The sequence below is a fragment of the Propithecus coquereli genome, unplaced genomic scaffold, assembly GCF_000956105.1.
Source record: "Propithecus coquereli isolate 6110/MARCELLA unplaced genomic scaffold, Pcoq_1.0 Scaffold1, whole genome shotgun sequence".
Classification (NCBI taxonomy): Eukaryota; Metazoa; Chordata; class Mammalia; order Primates; family Indriidae; genus Propithecus; species Propithecus coquereli.
The window spans coordinates 13347135-13365934 of NW_012133857.1; the positions used below are offsets into that span (position 1 = coordinate 13347135).

General features: G+C 55.9%; 2 protein-coding genes across 7 annotated transcripts; one reads left to right on the forward strand and one right to left on the reverse strand.

Moving 5' to 3' along the window:
• Positions 1-501: 501 nt before the first annotated feature.
• LOC105814854 (chromosome unknown open reading frame, human C3orf18) lies at positions 502-4849 on the reverse strand. Of its 2 annotated transcripts, none has more exons than XM_012650064.1 (4): positions 4676-4849; positions 2583-2608; positions 1766-1913; positions 502-582 (listed from the first exon to the last, which is right to left on the reverse strand). In XM_012650064.1, exons 1-4 carry the CDS (start codon positions 4847-4849, stop codon positions 502-504), a joined length of 429 nt encoding a protein of 142 aa, XP_012505518.1. The 2 variants fall into 2 exon arrangements, with proteins under 2 accessions (XP_012505518.1, XP_012505458.1); XM_012650004.1 differs by having other exon boundaries at positions 4616-4849.
• A 3827-nt stretch (positions 4850-8676) lies between these two features.
• HEMK1 (HemK methyltransferase family member 1) lies at positions 8677-18540 on the forward strand. Of its 5 annotated transcripts, XM_012639246.1 has the most exons (12): positions 8677-8763; positions 9776-10165; positions 10537-10628; positions 10924-11017; positions 15199-15333; positions 15654-15718; positions 15987-16036; positions 16949-17057; positions 17606-17707; positions 17934-18029; positions 18197-18310; positions 18458-18540. In XM_012639246.1, exons 2-12 carry the CDS (start codon positions 9938-9940, stop codon positions 18492-18494), a joined length of 1122 nt encoding a protein of 373 aa, XP_012494700.1. In that variant the 5' UTR covers positions 8677-8763; positions 9776-9937; the 3' UTR covers positions 18495-18540. The 5 variants fall into 5 exon arrangements, with proteins under 5 accessions (XP_012494700.1, XP_012494722.1, XP_012494716.1 ...); XM_012639268.1 differs by lacking the exon at positions 17606-17707 and having other exon boundaries at positions 15987-16064; XM_012639262.1 differs by lacking the exon at positions 18197-18310.
• Positions 18541-18800: the final 260 nt, after the last annotated feature.

Here is an 18800-nt window from a genome sequence, read left to right on the forward strand (position 1 = left end):
AGAATCCTTGCCCACTGGGCAGTTTCAGCTCCATTCCTGGGCCTTCAGGTGGTTGCCCCTCCCCACCCCAGAGGAGTCTCTAGAATGCAAAAAACAGGTCTCTCCTTGACAGAAAGGAACCCCCACTTCCCCTCCCCTCCCACTCCAGATCTCCCCCCAGTTTCCTCAACAGTGGAGGAGCAGATCCTGATATGAGGGGTCTGGACAGGTGACAGGGAAGCCAGCAGTGGCTCCTGACCTTCCTGGCATGAGGAATGCCCCACATGCGGGGCCCCTCAGGTCAGGAGAGATCAGTGGCCAGATGCCCAGACTACCAGGGTCCTCTCTTAAAGCCTAGAGAGTCAGCACGTGAGTCCACAGAATAGCTGGGGCCTGGCCTGGCCCTTTCCCATCTTGACAGGGCAGGTCCTGAGAGTAGGTCTTGACAATCAGGGAGTGGGAAGTTTTGTGGGCACTGTGGCAGGTATCTCTATCAGAGGTCCAGGCCTGTCCTCAGGCCACTTACGCATGGATGGCGTTGGCTACGTCAGTAAACACCAGCCGGCTGGGCCTCTGCAGTGGGCCCTGGGAGGGAAGAATGGCCTGCAGGGAGACAGGCAGGGGCATCAGAGACCTTGACCAAAGCCATGCACTCTCTGACCCAGTCACCTCCACCCTCACTCCTGGAGTCTGCTTGTGCTTGGCACCAGCTATGCCTTCTGCCTGGAATGCCCTCCCTGCAAGCTCAACTTAGAAATAAGACCTGGCTCAGATGACTCCTCCCTGCAACAGCCATCCCCAGTTTGCCCTGTCACTTTGGCAGCACTCACTGTGGGCCTGGGCATTGATTTAATCATGTATACGTCACCTTTTCCTAGCAGGGGGTGTTCAGCTGAACCTCCAGGTCCTTGCATAGGGACTGACACAAGGGAGGTGCATAGGAAACAACTGTCAAATGGTCAGTAGTTCCAGGGGCTGGGTGGACCAAGGTTCTCAATGCAATTTCCTGAATATCCCAAGGGGGCAATGTATCCTGACCCAGGTGACACAGAACTGGAGGCAAAACCAAGGGGTCTTCAGACTCCCAGCCTGACTCTCCCTGAGCCTAAGGAGACTCAAAAAGGCTGGATGGGTCAGGAGTGGGCCAGGCCTGCTCATGACACTCTGGTCCTTGGGGATTTGGGGAATGGTGGCAAGTGGTCAGGTGGCCCAGTGGCTCTAGCAGGATAACCACATAGGTACCTGTCCCTTTGGACGCAGGAGGTGAGTTTGGCTGGGGTCTCCACCTGCTTGGCGTCTGTCAGTGACTAGGAATCTACCAGCCTACTTGGAGGCAACCACTGCCCAAGAGTCTGACCCCATCCACAACCCACTCAGGACCATAGGCCCTCAGGGAGCAGAGGAATCCAGGGTCCCAGTCCCCAACAATTTCCCCGATTATTCCTCCCTTACCCTCCTAGCCAGCATGTGGGGGTTCACAGGGCAAGAATTAGGATTTTTATTTATGGATGAGAAAACTGAGGCTCAGAGATGCCTGTGGGGCTCCCAAGATCAGCAAAAGCTATCTGGGCAGAGTCAGGCTGGGTCCCCGGGCTTCCCTGGCTTGCCTTTGTGCAGTGTGTCTGCAGGTGGCCCTGGAGCAATTCAACCAGTTTCTGAGTAAACCCAACAAAACCCATATACCCAATAGCTGCCACCTGACCACGTGACATGAGAAAGGTGGGAGGGTGAGGGTGGAGGAGACATGATGGCTGAAGATGGGGTGGGGAGCCCAGCCAGTGCCCACCTTGCCCTGTGCGGCCTGCGCGGAAGCAGCAGCCTGCATGGAAGCAGCATCCCGCCCGTGCTCCAGCAGCTCCTGCTCCAGCTCATCTTGTTCCTCTGTGGGGTCGAAGCTGTACATGGGCATGAGCTGGTGGCGTAGTTTCTCCAGCCTGGGGATGGGGCAGAGGCTGCTGGGGGCAGAGCAGGCTCTTCCCCTCCTACCAGCCCTCCAGGCCCTGCCTACTGACCAGCTAAACCACAGCACATAATCATGTTTAGGGTCCTAAGATTTCCCTTGAAATGGGATTATTGACAGATATTTTTGCACTTACAGTACAAGCTCCACCCCTCAGATGAGTGGCCTGGGAGGGAGCAGTTACCCATTCCTGGGACTGGGTAGGGCTATGGGCCATGAAGCTGTCATCAGTGGGGTACACAGAGATTGCCTAGGCTGGGACCTTCCTGCAATCACAGCCTCTACAGCTGGGGTGGGGGAGGGGAGTCAGTGGCAGTCAACTCAGGGCAGCAGGGCAAGGGTGGCTGGGCAGTTGGGTGGGGGTAACCCCAACCTTGTCACCCCCTCTCCTTCCCCACCCATCCCCAATCCAGGGTTACACCTGCTTGTCCTGTGTGTGACGTCCTAGTTAGGTGCCCTCAACCCTCCCTGAAGGAAAGTGGTCACCCCCAACCCTGAGTGGGCAGAAGAGGCCCTGACTCCCTGACCAGGGAGAGGGCCTTTGTGGGGGAGATAGACACTTTCTTCTTTCCACCCGCGTCCCCTGAAGCCCAGTCCAGCACTGTCCAGGGGCTGGAGTTTGGGGTGGCAGCTGGGAAATTACCTCTTTTTCTTCCTGATGTATAAAACCTGCAAGAGAAGGGGCAGCATCAGATATCAAGGAAAGGAGGCCCCCACGGCTGCAGCCCTACTGCCTCCGGGAAGCCCTCCCCCACTGATCCTGCCCACACCAAGCACTTCCTCCTCCTGGGTGAGGCACACAACCTGGCACAGATTTGCTCCTCCCTGTCCCTGTGGCCTGGCTCAGGGCTGGCACAAGGGGAGAGGACACAGCACATAGGGAATACCTCTGGACCTGTCTCCTGTGCCCAGCAGTGTTTCCTGCCCTCTATTGCCTTCATCCTACAACCTTCCTACCTCTCCAATTTTGGTGAGAAGGCAATCTACTCCGGCCCTCTGAATGTTCCTATACAACAAAGAGTAAGGGAGGTTTTCTAGGACAAAATCTTTTGCTGAGAGTAATGAGGGCAGATTCTAGGCTCTGTTTTGGCCTTGAGGTGCCTCAGTCTGCTTAACCAGCACACGGCGGCAAGGGGGAGCACTGGCATTTGCCTCATGCTCACCCCAGCAGGCCTCCTAGGCCCTGGCCCACTCTGCATGTGCTGCATCCTGACCCTGCTTGCTGGCCGGCAGTTGCTTCCTGGCAGCAATCCGGAGCCTGTGGGGCCCATATGGCAACCCTGGTTTAACAGCAGCTCCAACCAGGCCGTGGAAGGACCATCCACAGCCCTATTTGTCAGAGCAACATGCTCCTGCGCCCAAGGCCAGCCATCAGAGCCTGCAAGGAGCGGTGGGCAGAATGTTACCATTGGCAGGCCCACTGGGGAAGCTCAGGTGCACTACTACCCTCTCTGGTCTCAGCCTGCACAATCTCCAGTGGTCCCTCAGTGACATTTTGAGTGTCTGTGTATTATCTAATGGGGACAGCCCGCATCCTCAGGGGCTGACACCAGATCAAGAAGCATCATACTCACCATTGGGAGGCACCTGCAACAGCCCTCTCCCCAGCTCACCTCCCTCCTGATAGCTGCCCCCACTCCACTTCTTGTGACACTGAGGCCAGCTCTAATTTTGCATCCTCAGCTGTTCCCAACCACTCAGCCTAGAAAGCACACCTGCTCCCCTGCACCCCCACCTGAGTCCCCAAGGCAGTCCCTGTAGGCTTCCTTTGGAACCCTTGGTTTTTGTCTGTCTCCCACTCCTCGTAAGAACCATGAGGCAGGACCTTATCTCCCCAGGTCCCAAAGGCCTGGTCCAAGGCAAGTACTCAGCAAATAATTGTTCAGTGAATGAATGAATAAATACTGCTGGCTGGGCGCGGTGGCTCACGCCTGTAATCCTAGCACTCTGGGAGGCTGAGGCGGGCGGATTGTTTGAGCTCAGGAGTTTGAGACCAGCCTACTAAAAAAAATAGAAAGAAATTAATCGGACAACTAAAAATATAGAAAAAATTAGCCGGGCATGGTGGCTCATGCCTGTAGTCCCAGCTACTTGGGAGGCTGAGGCAGAAGGATTGCTTGAGCCCAGGAGTTTGAGGTTGCTGTGAGCTAGGCTGATGCCACGGCACTCTAGCCCAGGCAACACAGTGAGCCTCTGTCTCAAAAATAAATAAATAAATAAATAAATACTGCCAACAGCCTGCCATGCCCAGAGCATCCCACCCAGACTCTGTAGCCCACAATCCATCCCAACTACCCTCTGGCCTCCACTCCCACTGCAACCCCAAACCACTTGCCTCACTGTCCGGCTTGCTGCTCACGGAACCTCCTGCCTGCCTCCAAACTTTTGCCCATCAGGACCCTCCACTTTGAGCACCCTCCTCCCAAACTCCTATGTGACCTAAACAACCCAGCTCAAAACATTATGTATTCCTCAGAACATTTTCTGGTTCTTCTAATTAGGAGAATTGCCTCTCTGGTCTCTGGGCCCCAGTGGACAAATGTCTGGGGGAAGGGAGGACTGCATTGTCATTAACAGACGATTGTCTTCTGATCTGCTTCTCTATACATCTGAACACTTATTACCCTCTCCAGCTGAGAGCCTCCCAGGCCAGTCTCAGTCTACCCCAGTTCTCACCATGGCCACAGCCAGGCCAATCACCGTGATGATCCCAAGGGACAGAAGCATGGTACCCACGCCGGCTGTACCACCAGCCACATCAGGGATTCTGGTGTCATTCAAGCTGGTGGCTTCTGGGCTGAGGGTAGTGGTCTCAGAGGCTGGCCCATCTGTGGCAGGTTCCAGATCAGGCTCAGCGGTGGGTGGACGGCTGCTGAACCAGCCCCTAGCAGATGCAATCCTGAAGTTCATGCTGATGCAGAGAGGGCCCTGGTTGAGGACTGCCTGTGGTCAGTTAACCTTCCCACTCTCTTCTGACATTAGGAGTGTCCCAGCCTGTGGCTCCTACTACCCGTAGTGACCACCTGCACAGCCACTCCTTGGATAAAGGGAGCCCCCTGCCTCCCTGGGTGCTAGAAAAGGAAAGAATAAAAAATATGAGGCTAAGCAGCTCGGCAGTAAGATGAAGTCCCTCTAGGTTTTGAAAGCACTAGGGAAATAAACGTTTGAGGAAAAGGACAAGGGCAAGCCAGGAGACATAGGGACAAGTGCTTATATATCTATGGTTCCCATGTGTTTTTAGGAACAAAAATTAAGCCCTACCTCCTCTGTTTGTGGATAAGAGGATCATAGTGATCATACCGGAAGATGTGAAAGGCAGTGGGAGGTTTGAAAGAAAAAGTCCCTTCCCTGCACAATAACACCCCTCTCTCCCTACTCTCCATATCTCCCACCTTCTCACTCCTGCCCCCTACATCCTTTATCCTGCTTGGGAAAAAAAATACCACAGTTTTTTCCTTTCCTGGAGGGAAACACTTGCCCAGGAAGCCAGACAGGCCTGTCTTTGAATCTCAGCTCAGCTATTTAACTGGATGACCCCAGGTAAGTCACTCCACCTCTCTGTGTGTCAGTTTTCCTGAGTCTAAGAGTTTACTAAGAACACCCCCACAGGGTCATAGGGTTACTGAAATGTCAGAATGAACAGGTCCCTGGAAAAGACTTAGCTCAGCACAAGCCCCATCCACAGTAAGCGCCCAATAAATGTTAGATCTTCTCCTGCTGGCCAGCCCAGTCAGGAAAGGTGGGCTGGAGCCCCTGGACCCAGCCCACTGTTATGCACAGAGTAGGGGTTGGGGCTGGTGTGGAAAGGCAAGAAGACAGGAAGGAGAGAAAGGCTCTGGTCCTCTAGCTGGGCTTCTTTGTAGGCTCTTGGGGTCATTGGACACCCCCAAGCCCCCAATAGGGGAGCTGGACTGCTAGGGTCAAGGGGACAGGCAGGGGAGCATATCTTCAGAGGCAGGGATGGAGCTCCCACTTTGGGTGCTTTCTCCTTCCCTTCCCTCCTCCCCTGGGAACAGAGGGTGGGAAATTTGCCCAGCCCAGAAGGCCCTAGGTAAAGCAGGGTGGGAATAGGTCCCAGCCAAGCTGCAGATGGGCAGCCCTAGGGAGAGGAGGGAAACAACTCAGCATAACTCAGGCTGCACACATACCTCCTGTGCTGGCTCATGGGTACATATGTGGGGTGCCTCCCTGTGCAGATGCATGGTGTGTGTGAGGTGTGCACACACCTGTGCTGGCCCCTTAGGAAGGGGTAAGGCTGGCAGAGGGACATGGGGTGGAGGAGGCACATCCCTCTTTGCCTTCTCCCTCCAGCTAGGCTGGGCACAACAGGAGTCCTGGGTTCTTTTCTTGGCTCTGCCACTGACCCGAGGCGTGACCTTGGGCCAGACCCTTAACTCTTGCTCTGAGGCTGTTTACTCCACCCCAAAGGAGAGAAAGAGCCCTGCGGACCATTTGCCAGGCCTGCCTCAGGGTCCAGAGGGGAAGGGAAGGAAACTGGGGTGAAAGGAGTCAGCACCGCGACCTCTGAGAACCCGCATGCTGTTCTCCACTAGGTCTCTCAATCCTCCCTGCCCCAATCCCCACGCCCGCCTCCGCGACCCAGTGATTCCTCCATTCTTGCACAGGAGCAGCGACCTCAGCACTTACTTAATCCTCTCCAGGGCGCCGAGCTCAGTCAGAGAGGCTAGGGGTGGTGGTGACAGGCGGGAGGCCGGGGTGGGGGAACCCCAAGGCCCGGCGTGGGGGGCGGCGGGTCCGACCTGAGTGCCGCCCTCCCTGCACGCTCGAAGCCGCGGGCCAGGCCCGCTACCGCGCAGAGCCCGCAGCCGTGAGTGCCAGCTCTGCCAGTCTGGGCCGGGGTGGGCAGGTCCCTGACCCACGGCGGGGATGGGACCCGGCAGAGCAACCTCGAGGGATCCCCGAAGCTCCAGCGCCTTGCCTCCCTGACCGCTCCGCGCCCCCAGCACCCGATTGGCTGTCAGGCATAGAGACCGCTCAGCATTGGCCCGCTGGCCTGTCGCTCGGGTCTGGCTCCGCCCCCAGCGGGAGCCGGGAGCCAGGAGCCGGTTCGCAGTTCTTGGAGATTATCCCTCACCTTGGTGGCCTGTACCGAAGTTGGGCGGGTGACCGTGAGTGCCCAGGCCCTTTCCGGGCCAGAACTCAGGACTCTGGCCAGCGCAGACTCGACCTGCTCAGAGACAGACTCATGCCCCCAAAAGACGGGCATCCCAGAGGAGGCTTGGGGAAAGCACTGGACTGGGAGTACTCAGCGTCGGGCCTGCGTTGAACTCTGGCTCAACCCTTTACAGACTTTGTGACCTTGAACAAGCTGCTTTCCCTCCCTGAACCTTGGCTTCCTACTCAGATGGGGACTCTGGCGTGAGCGCTCTTGGTAAACGACTCCAACCCTGGGCTAGAAATGGATCACCTTTAGTCCAGAGAAGTTGGGAGCGGGATGGTATTATTATCCAGGTGGTATTATTGGGCATCCCGACCAAGGTAAGTCTGCATATATCCCTCACAATTGCTTCCATCCATGGCGTGATCATCTCGGGGAGGAGCCCCGGATACCCTCTAATCCACAGGTTTCAAAGGAGCTTACGGGGGGTGGGGGGGATCACAGGGTAGCTTAGTACAAATGCAGATCCCCGCGGCTCCCTCGGATCTGGAAGGAGACCAGGAAACCGCATGTTTAATAGTTTAGTTAACAGTGATCTGGCCAGGCTCAGTGGCTCACACCTGTAATCCTAGCACTCTGGGACGCCGAGGTGGGAGGATCACTCGAGCTCAGGAGTTCGAGACCAGCCTGAGCAAGAGCGAGACCCCGTCTCTACTAAAAATAGAAAAATTAGCCGGGTGTGGTGACACATGCCTGTAGTCCCAGCTACTCGGGAGGCTGAGGTAGAAGGACTGCTTGAGCCCACGAGTCTGAGGTTGCTGTGAGCTGAGCTGACGCCAACGGCACTCTAGCCCAGGCAACAGAGCGAGACTCTGTCTTGTGTGTGGCGGGGAACAGTGATCAAGTTAACAGTAGGTTTTGGTGGGGCGTGTCGACAAGTCACGCTTTACAAGATACTGTCATGAATTTTATAGAAGGAGCAACTGAGGCCCAGAGAGGTCCAGCCACCTGGACAAAGTCTCCTGACGAGTTGCCAACAGTCAGGATTCGAACCCAGGTCTCTGGTGTCCGGTTTCTAGCTTCCTGCTTCAAGCCCTAAACGGGAGAGGCCCTCTCCTCAGCGGGGTCGTGGACACTGGGTCCCGCCCACCAATTTTGGACCCGCCCCCAACATTGGAACCCGCCCACACACTGCTGGACCCGGCCCACAGGCTGTGGTAGACCACGCCTCCGGGCATAGGGCCCCCGCCCTCAAGCCCTAGTCCCGCTGGTGACGCCCCCAATCGGGCGGGCTATTTGGCTCCGCCTACGCACCGCCCGAGCTGGGTCCCTAAAGGCCAGCTCCGAGCATTCACCGTGTGCGAAAGTGATATAGTGCCGTAACCTTAAGGAAGACTGGCTGGTTCAGGCCCCCAGGGGGCAACGCCACACATATCCCCGCGCTTCCCCGCCAGTGGGCCTGCACGCATAGTGGGCGTGGAATTCACAGCCGCCCCACCCGCCCTGCAGGGGTCTCCTGGGAGGAACCCAACGGTGTTAGGAACTACGGAGTTGGGCTACAGCGTCTGCTCGAGCTCTTTCTCAGGTGCGCCGGTCCCGGAAGAGGTGCTTCCGAGGGAGCGCTCTGCGGGCTACGCACGTCCGGGAACCTAGCTCTGGGCTGTTTCTCCGGGCCGGTGGGCTGGTAGGGCAGTCCATCAGGCAGGTATGCGTTAGAGGTGGGGATCGGGATGGGAGCGCCTGGACTACAACACCCTCGAGACCTAGCCGGCCCCAATCCTGGTAAAGCAGATGGGGAAACAGGCTCGGAGGGAAGGGGCTTTGCCTTGGTCGTTAACTATGCCCTGCGTCGCTGGTAGGGAGTTTGTGTTCCCCCAACTTCAGGCCTCAGCTCCTCCTGGGACCGCTCACAGGTGCACAGAACCGTCTGTGTGTATGGCACACCTGGGTTTGGCTGCCTGGGACGGTTTCTAGCTGTGACCCTTTTGGAGCCTACTTGTCTCTGAAGATGTGGCACTTATCAGGTGCTCAATAAATGCTAGTCTGAACCTTTGTCTGGAAGTAAAGGGGAACACTAATTTTAAAGCTTGAAGTTAAACTCATGTGCGACAGTTTAAATATAAAATTGTCAGTGTTTTAGCTGGCAATTTATGCTGATGGATGGAATTAGGGGTTAAATGGGGGGAAATTTTCAACATACAAATCAATTACAATACATGGAAAATGTCAGAAGCAAAGCTCCCAAACAAAGGCAATCTCCTGCCCCTTGTAATGTTATTTAAGAGCATGTAATATGGAGTCCCTGTTGTCTGTTGAGCCAGCTCCCAGGCCCTTGATACTCATTGACTAATGCACTGTTTGCAATGGGGTGGTGTGATTCCCCCATTTTATGAATGAGGAAACAAATTCAGAAATAATGAGTTGCCTAAGGTCGCACACATTGGATCAAACACAGATCTGTCCTACCCCCAGACCTGTGCCCTGACGTACCACCAGCCTGTTAGCAGAGACCGAGCTACTGGCTCAGCCTATGCCTGCTAAAAAGTGAAGAAAACATAACTAGTCAAGACAAGACGAATCAAAAAAGATGGGTGAGGGTATAAATGGAGTCAAGGGAGTGACAGAACAAGAGCATGCCCTTTCTCACGCAGCGGATTGGTGGAAGTGGGGGGCTGGTATCACACAAGGTTCAACTGCTCTCCTCTTCCCTCCCCCAGGGTGACAACCACAGCTAAGGATAAGAGCCATTAGAGCCCTGTGACCTCTCCATCTCCATCCAGCTAGGGCCAGGGACCACTCTCAGCACCAGCCTCAGCAGCTGACATCATAAGGGAGACTTGGGAACCTGCAGAGTACTCTGCAGAGCCTTTCCCCAAGACATGGAGCTTTGGGGCCGAATGCTGTGGACACTCCTTTCTGGCCCAGGGAGGAGGGGAGGCACCTGGGGCTGGGCCTTCAGCTCATGGCAACCCCATTCGCCTCTGGCTGGGCTGTCAAGTGCCACAGAACTGGTCAGTCACTGGACTGGAGTCTTTGAAAAGAGAGGTATCCCTGAGGCCCGGGAATCCAGTGAGTACATCGTGGCTCATGTCCTTGGAGCCAAAACAGTTAAGTTCAGTGTTGTCGGGAGGGCAGGAAGAGGGAGGAGGGAGGACCTTGGGGAAGAGACATCAAGGCTTTTCTGCCTCCAGAGTACTTAGCTGAAACTAATGGGATTTTTCTGAAGAAATGTCTTAAGTAGATACTTATTCATTCATCCAACAAACTATTACAGCATGTGCCAGGCACTAGGGGTTCAGGGATAGACACCAGGAGGCTCGATATCAACTGTGTGACCTCGGGCAGGAACTTGCTCCCTTTGGACCCAGATGAGAGAGCTGGGCCTCCAGACCAGTGCTAGGCCCACATGCATTGTCCACATAAGAAACTTAGGTTGGGGCCCCTGAGAGCCAGCCACTCACATTCTCTATGGGGACAGTTTCAGAGCCTGAGGCCAGTACTTAGGACCCAGCCCCTGACCCCGCAGCAACTAAAGTGCATCCAAGAGCTGAGTAGCCACCGATTGCAGAGGTAAGCACCCACAGGTCAGACCTGAGCGTTCTGTGGGGAGCAGTGGTTCCCCAAGTTCAGGGAAGAGGAAGATGTCCAAGGACTAGGGAGGTGTTGGGGTGAGGGTGTGGCAGGAGGGGTCCAGGGTAGTAAATAGCAAGAAGGGAGGGAGAGAGGATTTTGGCCCAGAAATCCAGAGCACAGGAGACATGGGCTTGCCTAACACCTTTGACCACAAGTGTTATCTCTCAACTCAGGCATGGTTCTACTGGTCCAGACTCTGGCACTGATGACCACCTGACTGTTCCCTCTGTAGGATGCCTTTGCAGTACATCCTTGGGGAGTGGGACTTTCGGGGGCTCAATCTGAAGATGGTGCCTCCAGTGTTCATTCCTCGGCCAGAGACGGAGGTGAGTGTGCCACCAGGGCAGGGTGGGGCAGGATAGGGGATGAGGGTGAGGTTCAGGGTAGCTAACTTGCCCTAGACTACCTCCAGGGGGCACTAGGGCTCCATGACTGCTATCCTCAGGGGCCATGCTCTTCCAGACCTATCCCCTGGTTGACTGAGTTTGTGGGGCCAGTAGGATGGAGGACTTCTGTTGGCCCTCTCAGCTGTCATGTCTCAAGCCATCACCCCAGCTTCTAGGGCTGGCAGTGGCCAAGAGTGCCTCAAATGAGCCCCAAGTGCTCAGCCTATTTTTGCTATTTCCCTAGGAGCTCTCTTGCAGGCCTGTGGCCCACCCAACCCACAGGAAACAAAAGCCCTCCAGAAGTTTTTCGGGAAGCATGAAGGAAGTAGAGAGGATTCCTTCCAGCTGGGTATCTAGAGACCTGGTATCACCTGGTGTGACCTCTCTAGGCCCAGATGATGAGAGGATTGGGCCCCACTGCAGGGAATCTGTGACTTGCTGATCCTCTTAAGTCTGCTGTCTGGTCAGATAATTGCCTATGTCAGTCCCTGCTAGGACTAGGGATGTGTGGCTCAAGTATGCTGTCCCATGGTGAGGCACCCTGATCCTGGAAAACATGCTTTCTATGGCCCTTCTTGGACTTTCCCCTGATCTTGTAGGTGGCAGAGCTGTGAGCCAGAGAGGGCAGACCAGGGATGAGGCTAGTTAGAAGATAGTGGGCAAGCCAGAGGGCACGAGGTTCTGAGAAGGAGTGTTTCTAGAAAGACACCTAGGCAGGCACATAGACATTCCTGGGAAAGGGCAGGCTCCATCCACCTGCCCCAGCCAGGGGCCCAGAGCCCCTCCTCACTCTCCTAGCCTCTGTCCCCTAGCCAACAAAACCTCTGAACCCTCTCACCCCCACATCATGTGGTTGGGAGGCCAGGTCCTTGCCTAATTGCCTAGTGTCAGGGCAGAGACAGTAGGGAATCTGAGGCCTTGCTGATTCACAGGCCGTCAAGGAGGGGAGCATGCAGGGAGCACTTGGACTTCCTGACTCCTAGGTCAAAGCCCCACACCTCACATGGGACTGCTCTGTCTGGGATTAGCATGTCTTGGGATGAGTTACAGAGACCTAGAAAAAGATGTGGCCTGCCACCTGCAGGGTTTTGGAAAGCTATCCTATGACTCCCCCAAACATGCAACCTCTGGCCAGGAAGTTACTTGCCATCTCCTGAAGCTGCCCAGGGTCAGGGCAGCTATCGTGGTGACCTTCAGGTTCCCTCAGAGCTGACCTGGCAGTAGCCATGTACTCTGGAGTTCTGAGTGTCAAGTGTGGACTTCTGGTTCCCATGTGGCCCCCCCTTCCTGGCCAGCAGAGCAGATCCACTGCAAGGGGGAGGGGCGGGGGCCCTGTGATTGGAGGCCAGATCCTCGCCTCACTGTACAGACATTTCTGAGAACTCAACAGGTTCACCCCAATGTGAAGCCACACTGGGGGATGCCTTACCAAGAATTCAAGAGGACGTGGCCTGTGGCAGGGAGTAGGAAGAATGGGTGCAGGGGAGGGATCATGGTACCTTCATTCTCTCTAGCCATGCAAGGGTGGTTTCTGATGATAGGTGCAGGAGTCTGAAGTACAAAGCTGTAGGCAGCATGTGGCCCAATGAGTTGGATTTTCCCTGGGGGCGAGAAGGTGGCTCAGGCTGCAGCTTGGCAGTATGTACAGTAGGAAACTCAAGGCTGGGGGCGTGAGCTGTTCCCACCCAGCCTGGTGGTGAGGCTGTGTAGGATGTGGGAGGCTTAGGGCTTCATCTGTCATCAGCTTGGGGAGGCAGTGCCCTCTCCCTGGGGTTGCCCCACGAGGGATGTGATCCTAATAGAGGTTGCTTGTAACACTCAGGTCCTGCTGAGGCCTTGGGCCAACTCTTGAGGGAGTATGGCGTCCATGTGGGGCAATGGCTCCAGGCAGAGACAACAACTGCCTGCCCCCTGCCTCCTTCCCACATGCCTCTGCCCTTTCGCCCCAGCCTGTTCTTGGATTCTTCCCATGTTCACCCAGAGGAGGTATCCTAGCCCTGTGACCAGCTTGGCTTTCAGTCTCCCCAAAGAGCCACCAGCATCAGACTGAGGGAGGCTCTTCACTGGGTGAGGAAGAGAAAGTTTCTGGACTTCTTGGGGTGTTCTCCACCCTGCCACACCCCGCTCTTGGTCCCACAACCAAGATGAGCCTCCTGTGGTCTGGAGTGTAAGGGAAAGCAAGAGGCTACTGGTGGTGGTGGGGCCCCAGTCTCTCAGCTTCACACCTTGCCCAAGGTGGTCATTTACTTATGTGGTGTGTGTCTCTGAGGTTGTGGCTATCTGTGAGGTGGCTGGCTGAGGGGTCATTCTCCAGCCAGAGTAGGTCTGTCTATGACCAGAAAACCAAGGGAGGCTCACACCCCTGACAAGTCCTGGTCACCCTGCCGGCCTCACCACTGAGACCACAGGCTCTCAGCCGCAGCCCTAAACTCTGTGCCAGTCCCAACCCTGCAGGCCCAGCTTGCTACAAGTATCTGACGGTCTCCAGTAGTGCCTGGCCCAGAGCTGGTGGGAGTAAGTGAATGGAAACCTTCCTGCTGGAGCTGGACTCCCTCACCCATAGACAGTAGCTTGTTTGGTGCTGAAGGGGCTGGGAACAGGGAGGGTTGGTCCTGCTGGCCAAGTTCTGCTTGCCTTGAACTTGCTACCCTTGGGGTAGATGAAATTTACTACTGGGATTGTGGGGCCCAGAATGATGAGATGTATTTTGGAACTCGGCACTGGGGAGCTTTTGTGGAAAATGGGTCTGAGTGATCTGGAGCCCTCTGCTCCATTGGGCCTGGCTGATGGCGTTGGAGGTTTGGGGGGACTTAGGAGTGTGAAACTCAGAGGGTAGCTTCTAGGACACAGAGCGCTTACCCAGCACTTGGAAAGTAGCCAAGAGGCCCCTCTGTAGGCCAAGCCCTGACAGTTTGGGGCACACTACAATGGGTCGGACCCCAGGTCTTCCCATCCTGGAGTCTGATGGAAGAGGCAAACTTCATCCTAGACCTTAGACTCAGGGTGGGAAAAGCTGTGATAGAGAGAGCGTGGCCAGGGCTTGAGGAAGGCTTTCTGGAGAAGGTGGGCCTCTTTTCAGATGAGAGAAGTCACCCACTTGCTGTCCCCCCACCCAATTCCCTGAACCAATCCTGCCTAGGAGCTGTGATCCCGGGAGTCCTGAGCCTCTGGGTAGTGCCTCTGCCCAAGTCCAAAGGCATGCCTTTGAGAAGAGGCCGCACTGTCCTTTCCCTGCTCCACACCTGGCTACTTGGCACCCCACTCCACTGCTGGTTAGGAACATTTTGTCCATTGGAGAGCAGCAGCCCTCCACCCCTCACCCCTACCCTATGTTGGCTTCAATGCACAGTCCCTGCAGGCAGCAGATGGGTGGGTGAGACTTGAAATCCTCTTGTTTCCAAAGTAACAGTGTCTGAACATGTCATCCTCCCGCTAAGGCAGGTACAGTGCAGTTAGGCACTGCCACCACACCCATGCCCGTTTACCCCCTGACCTGTGTGTGCCACAGCTCCTTGCCAACGCCCTGCCAAAGAAAGGAATTCCCTGTCCCTTTTGCCTAGGAGCTTCCTTGGGGCCTCTCAAGCTCAGCTTGAGGAAGCTGGGGACGCACTGGCCCTTGATTTTTGGTCACCATGAGCCACAGACCAGGCTCAAGGTGAACCTTGACACCGGGGCCTCAGTTTCCTCATGACCAGTTGTGAGAATCCATCAGGTTATTACAGGGAAAGCTCTGGGAGCAGGGCTAGGCACAGGAGGGGTGACCAGGAACTATCAGGGTTCATAGCATTTCTGTGAGCACAAAATGGGAGGACACATGTCTATAAGGGGCTTAGCTGGGAATTATTGAATACTTCCTGTCCAGTAGGTATGGGATAGGTGCTTCATAAATGTGGTTCTGTTTGTTATCCTCAACTGTGGTCAATTTTGCAGATGGGGAAACTGAGGCATGGAGAGGCAGGGTGACCTACTCATGGCCCCAGCTGACATGAAGGTCAATCTGGCTTTGGTCACCTCCCTTTCCTACATTTATTCACACCAGGGCTAACTGCTTGGGCCTCTCTGCCAAGACCCACAGGGGCCAGGTTAGCACCAACTCTGATCCAGACCCCTCTCCCTCACAGGAGCTGGTTGAATGGCTGCTGGAGGAGGTAGCCCAGAGATCCCATGCAGTGGGAGCCCAGGGAGGCCCCCTCATTCTAGAGGTGGGCTGTGGATCAGGAGCTATCTCCCTTGGCCTGCTGAGCAAGCTTCCCCAGGTGAGCCACCTCCACCCTACTCTGGGTAGACTGTGACTGACACTCACTGTCCCTTCCATTGGTCCTTCCCCTACATCCCTCTGCTAGAAGCACTTGAAGGGAAGCAACCAGACAAGGGAGGACAGGGCTGTCCCCAGCCCACCGTGGTCACAGACTCTAACTCCCATTCCCATCTGTCTGGTTCCCATCCCTGGCCACAGAGAGGAAAAAGCTTTTGGGTATTTCCATCCTCTTCTGGTGGGGAGTTGGAAGAAGGTCCCTAGGTCTGGAATCTCCCAACACTTTGTCTCCCACATACCCTTCATTTGTTCTTGGAACAGAGCCGAGTCATTGCTGTGGATAAGGAGGCGGCCGCCATCTCTCTGACATGTGAGAATGCTCAGAGGTAGGTGGGAGAACCAGAGAGCCAGCATGGGGGAGTCGGACTTCGGGGCCTGATCTCAACCGCTTGTTTAGGTATCAAACCCACCAATGTCTGATTTCTACTCCCAAGAGAGGGGAGACAATGGCGCAGCCTGGCGTGGGTCCCACAGGGTTATGAAAAGCACTGGGTATCTTGCCACTCCAAGAAACATTCTCGATTGCTCCCCTTCCTTGTAGCCATGGGTAGGGGTCTACCCCACATGCTCACTGCCACCTTCCCTTCTCTCCAGGCTTCAGTTGCAGGACAGAATTTGGATCGTCCCCCTCGATGTGACCTTAGGTATCCTCCCTCACCCATGTTCCCTGAGGTAGGGATCCTGGATACAAGTGCTGCCAGTGGACAAGGCTCTCCATGGAGAGGGAGGGAGGGCTTCCCCAGCAGACAGACACAGCGGCTCAGACCAGTCCTTGCTGAGGACAGACAAGCTGCTGTTGCCCCCTGGGCTGACCTGACCCATGAGGGGACCAACCACAGAGACCCTCTGGATCCCCCATAACATTAGTTTAAGGGCTTGATTATTGACAAGAGATAAACAGAAGCATAAAAAAGCTTTTAGGACTGAAATACTTTAATGCCCTCCCCGGCCCTGCCTGGCCTGGGAAGAAGAGACCTGGGCACTGCACGGCTCTGCTGCAGCCTTTACAGTGTCCTCAGGTTTCTAGCTCCAGTTCTAGCTCCGTCACTTCACCCATGAGATCCATGAGCTTCATGTGCCCCTCCATGGAGTGTCATACACCTGGTGTACCTACCACCTGGCACAGGCCGGAACCAGTAATCAGAGCCATCAGGAGTCAGCTGACTGAAACCAGGCCTGCCCTCCACATACTCTCGGTCCATGTTGGCTGTGAGGCAGAGTGTGGCAAGGCGAGTGGAGCTGCAGAGGAGGAAGGCTCTTGCTTTGCCCAGGAGGGCTTTCTGGAAGTGGCACAACAAGGAGGTTTTTGACAGGAAGAAGAGCGGGCAAGGACATTCTAGGTGAAGGGCTGCCATGTCAGAGCATGTACACTACAGGCCAGGCTGCTGGCTGGGGACCCTGGGCACTAGTTGGCAAGTCTGTCTCTGGTTCAGAGACAAGCCCAAGGTGTGGCTTGTAGGGAGGGATTACCCAAGGGACATGGTGGTAGGTGGAGCCACCACCCTTTACTTCTCAATGGGCCAGTCCTTGTTGTGTGTCCCCTTCTTTGACCACAGAAGGGAGTTGGACACACCTTTTGCCCTGGGGCCCTGTGGACCTGATCATCAGCAACCCTCCCTACGTCTTCCACCAGGACATGGAGCAGCTGGCCCCCGAGATCCGCAGGTGCTGGGTGGGGTGGGACCAGGAGGCCAGGCCTGAGAAGGCCTAATGGGATTGGTGTGCCCTTAAGGACCATACCATCTGGAAGGATGGGGGTGGGTGTGGAAGTGGGCAGTGGTGTTGAGAGGGTGCACTCCGGAGACCACAATCCTACCTGGGTTCACAGCTTCTGCCTTCCCACTTGAGACAGCAGACAGCCACTGGACTTCTCTGAGCCTGTTTCCTGCCCCTGAAAATAGACCTTACAGAGGACTCAGGGGCCTTAGGGAGGACTCAATGATGACTCAAAAGCATCGGACACAGTGGAGGGCTCATAGCAGGTGCTCAGTACATGGGTGCATCATTTTATGGAAGACTGAGGCCCAGAGAGGGAAGGCGTCTTGTCTAATGTCACATGATGCCTTAGCAGAAAAGCTGGGACTAAAATCCTACTCCAGGCTTTGCACCAAGCCATCCTGCTCTTACACAGGGACTGAAGAACAGGGATAGCCCAGGAGCCCCTGGGTGGGACAACAGTAGCATGGGTTGGGGTGCTGGCTGTCTCTTTCCAGGCTCTCAGGAGTAGTCAGGGCTAGCTCCAGACCTCCCAGGCCAAGAACAGGAGCAGCCAAGCAGCCTTGCTGTGAGGAGACTCTCATGCCCTGGAGCTGTCAGTCAGTAGGATTTAGCAAACATGCCTGGCAGTGCCTGTGGGGTGCTGCCCGCAGGAGGTTGGGGAGTAGGAGCTGCCATCCATTTGGGGGCCATCTCCTCTGACTTGCCTCTCAGCCCTGAGTGTAGTTTCAGAGGCCCCCCTTTGAGGATGCCCTCCCCAGCTCCTCTATACTTTTCAGACATCCCCTCCCTCAAGCTCTCACCTCCCCCTTTTTTCCCATTCAGCTACGAAGACCCAGTGGCCCTGGACGGTGGGGAAGAGGGCATGGACGTCATTACTCACATCCTGGCCCTGGCACCCCAGCTCCTGAAGGACTGTGGGTATGGATGGGACAGGTCTCCTGGGTCTGTCCGCAGCAGCCTCCTCCATTCCCAGTGTGTACTGGGCATGCCCTGGCAGTCATTCTGCCCCCGCCTGACCCAGGCAACCCAGAAGCACGGGTCCCAGCCCTGTCTGCCTGAGCTAACCCATTTTTCCCCCGGTGTAGAAGCATCTACTTGGAAGTGGATCCGAGGCACCCAGAGCTTGTCAGCAGCTGGCTTCAGAGCCATCCTGACCTATACCTCCATCTTGTGGCCGTGCGCAGGGACTTCTGTGGGAAGTGAGGCTCTGTCCCTACTCATCCCCCATAGCCACACTGGTCTTTCCACCGGGGCCATCCACAGTCCCAGCTGTGGGGAGAGTGTGTTCTTGCTGCTCATTCCTTGGAGCCCGGAAAGTAACCAACCCCTTGTCCCTGTCTCCTCAGGCCCCGGTTCCTGCATATCGAGCGATCTGGGCCATAGCGTGGCTGTTCTGTCGGCCTGGCCAGGGGCCCAGCCTGCCCGAGGGCCTGGCTGACCCTTCTGGGACTGCTGCTCGGAGGGAGGTGGATGGTGCTTTCCAGGTGCTTATGGCATTTCCCGTGGTTTTGTTATTCCCCATGTTCTACATTTCTGGGACACTTAAGGGTAGAAACAAGGGTGGGGGTGTCCTTCCTGAGGTGGCAAAGAGCAGGGACATCCACAGTGTGGCTCAGGAGCTGGGCAGACCCAGGTTCCCAGTCTGGCTCCATCACATCAGTGAGGCCAAGGGCAGGTTGCTCAGGGTGT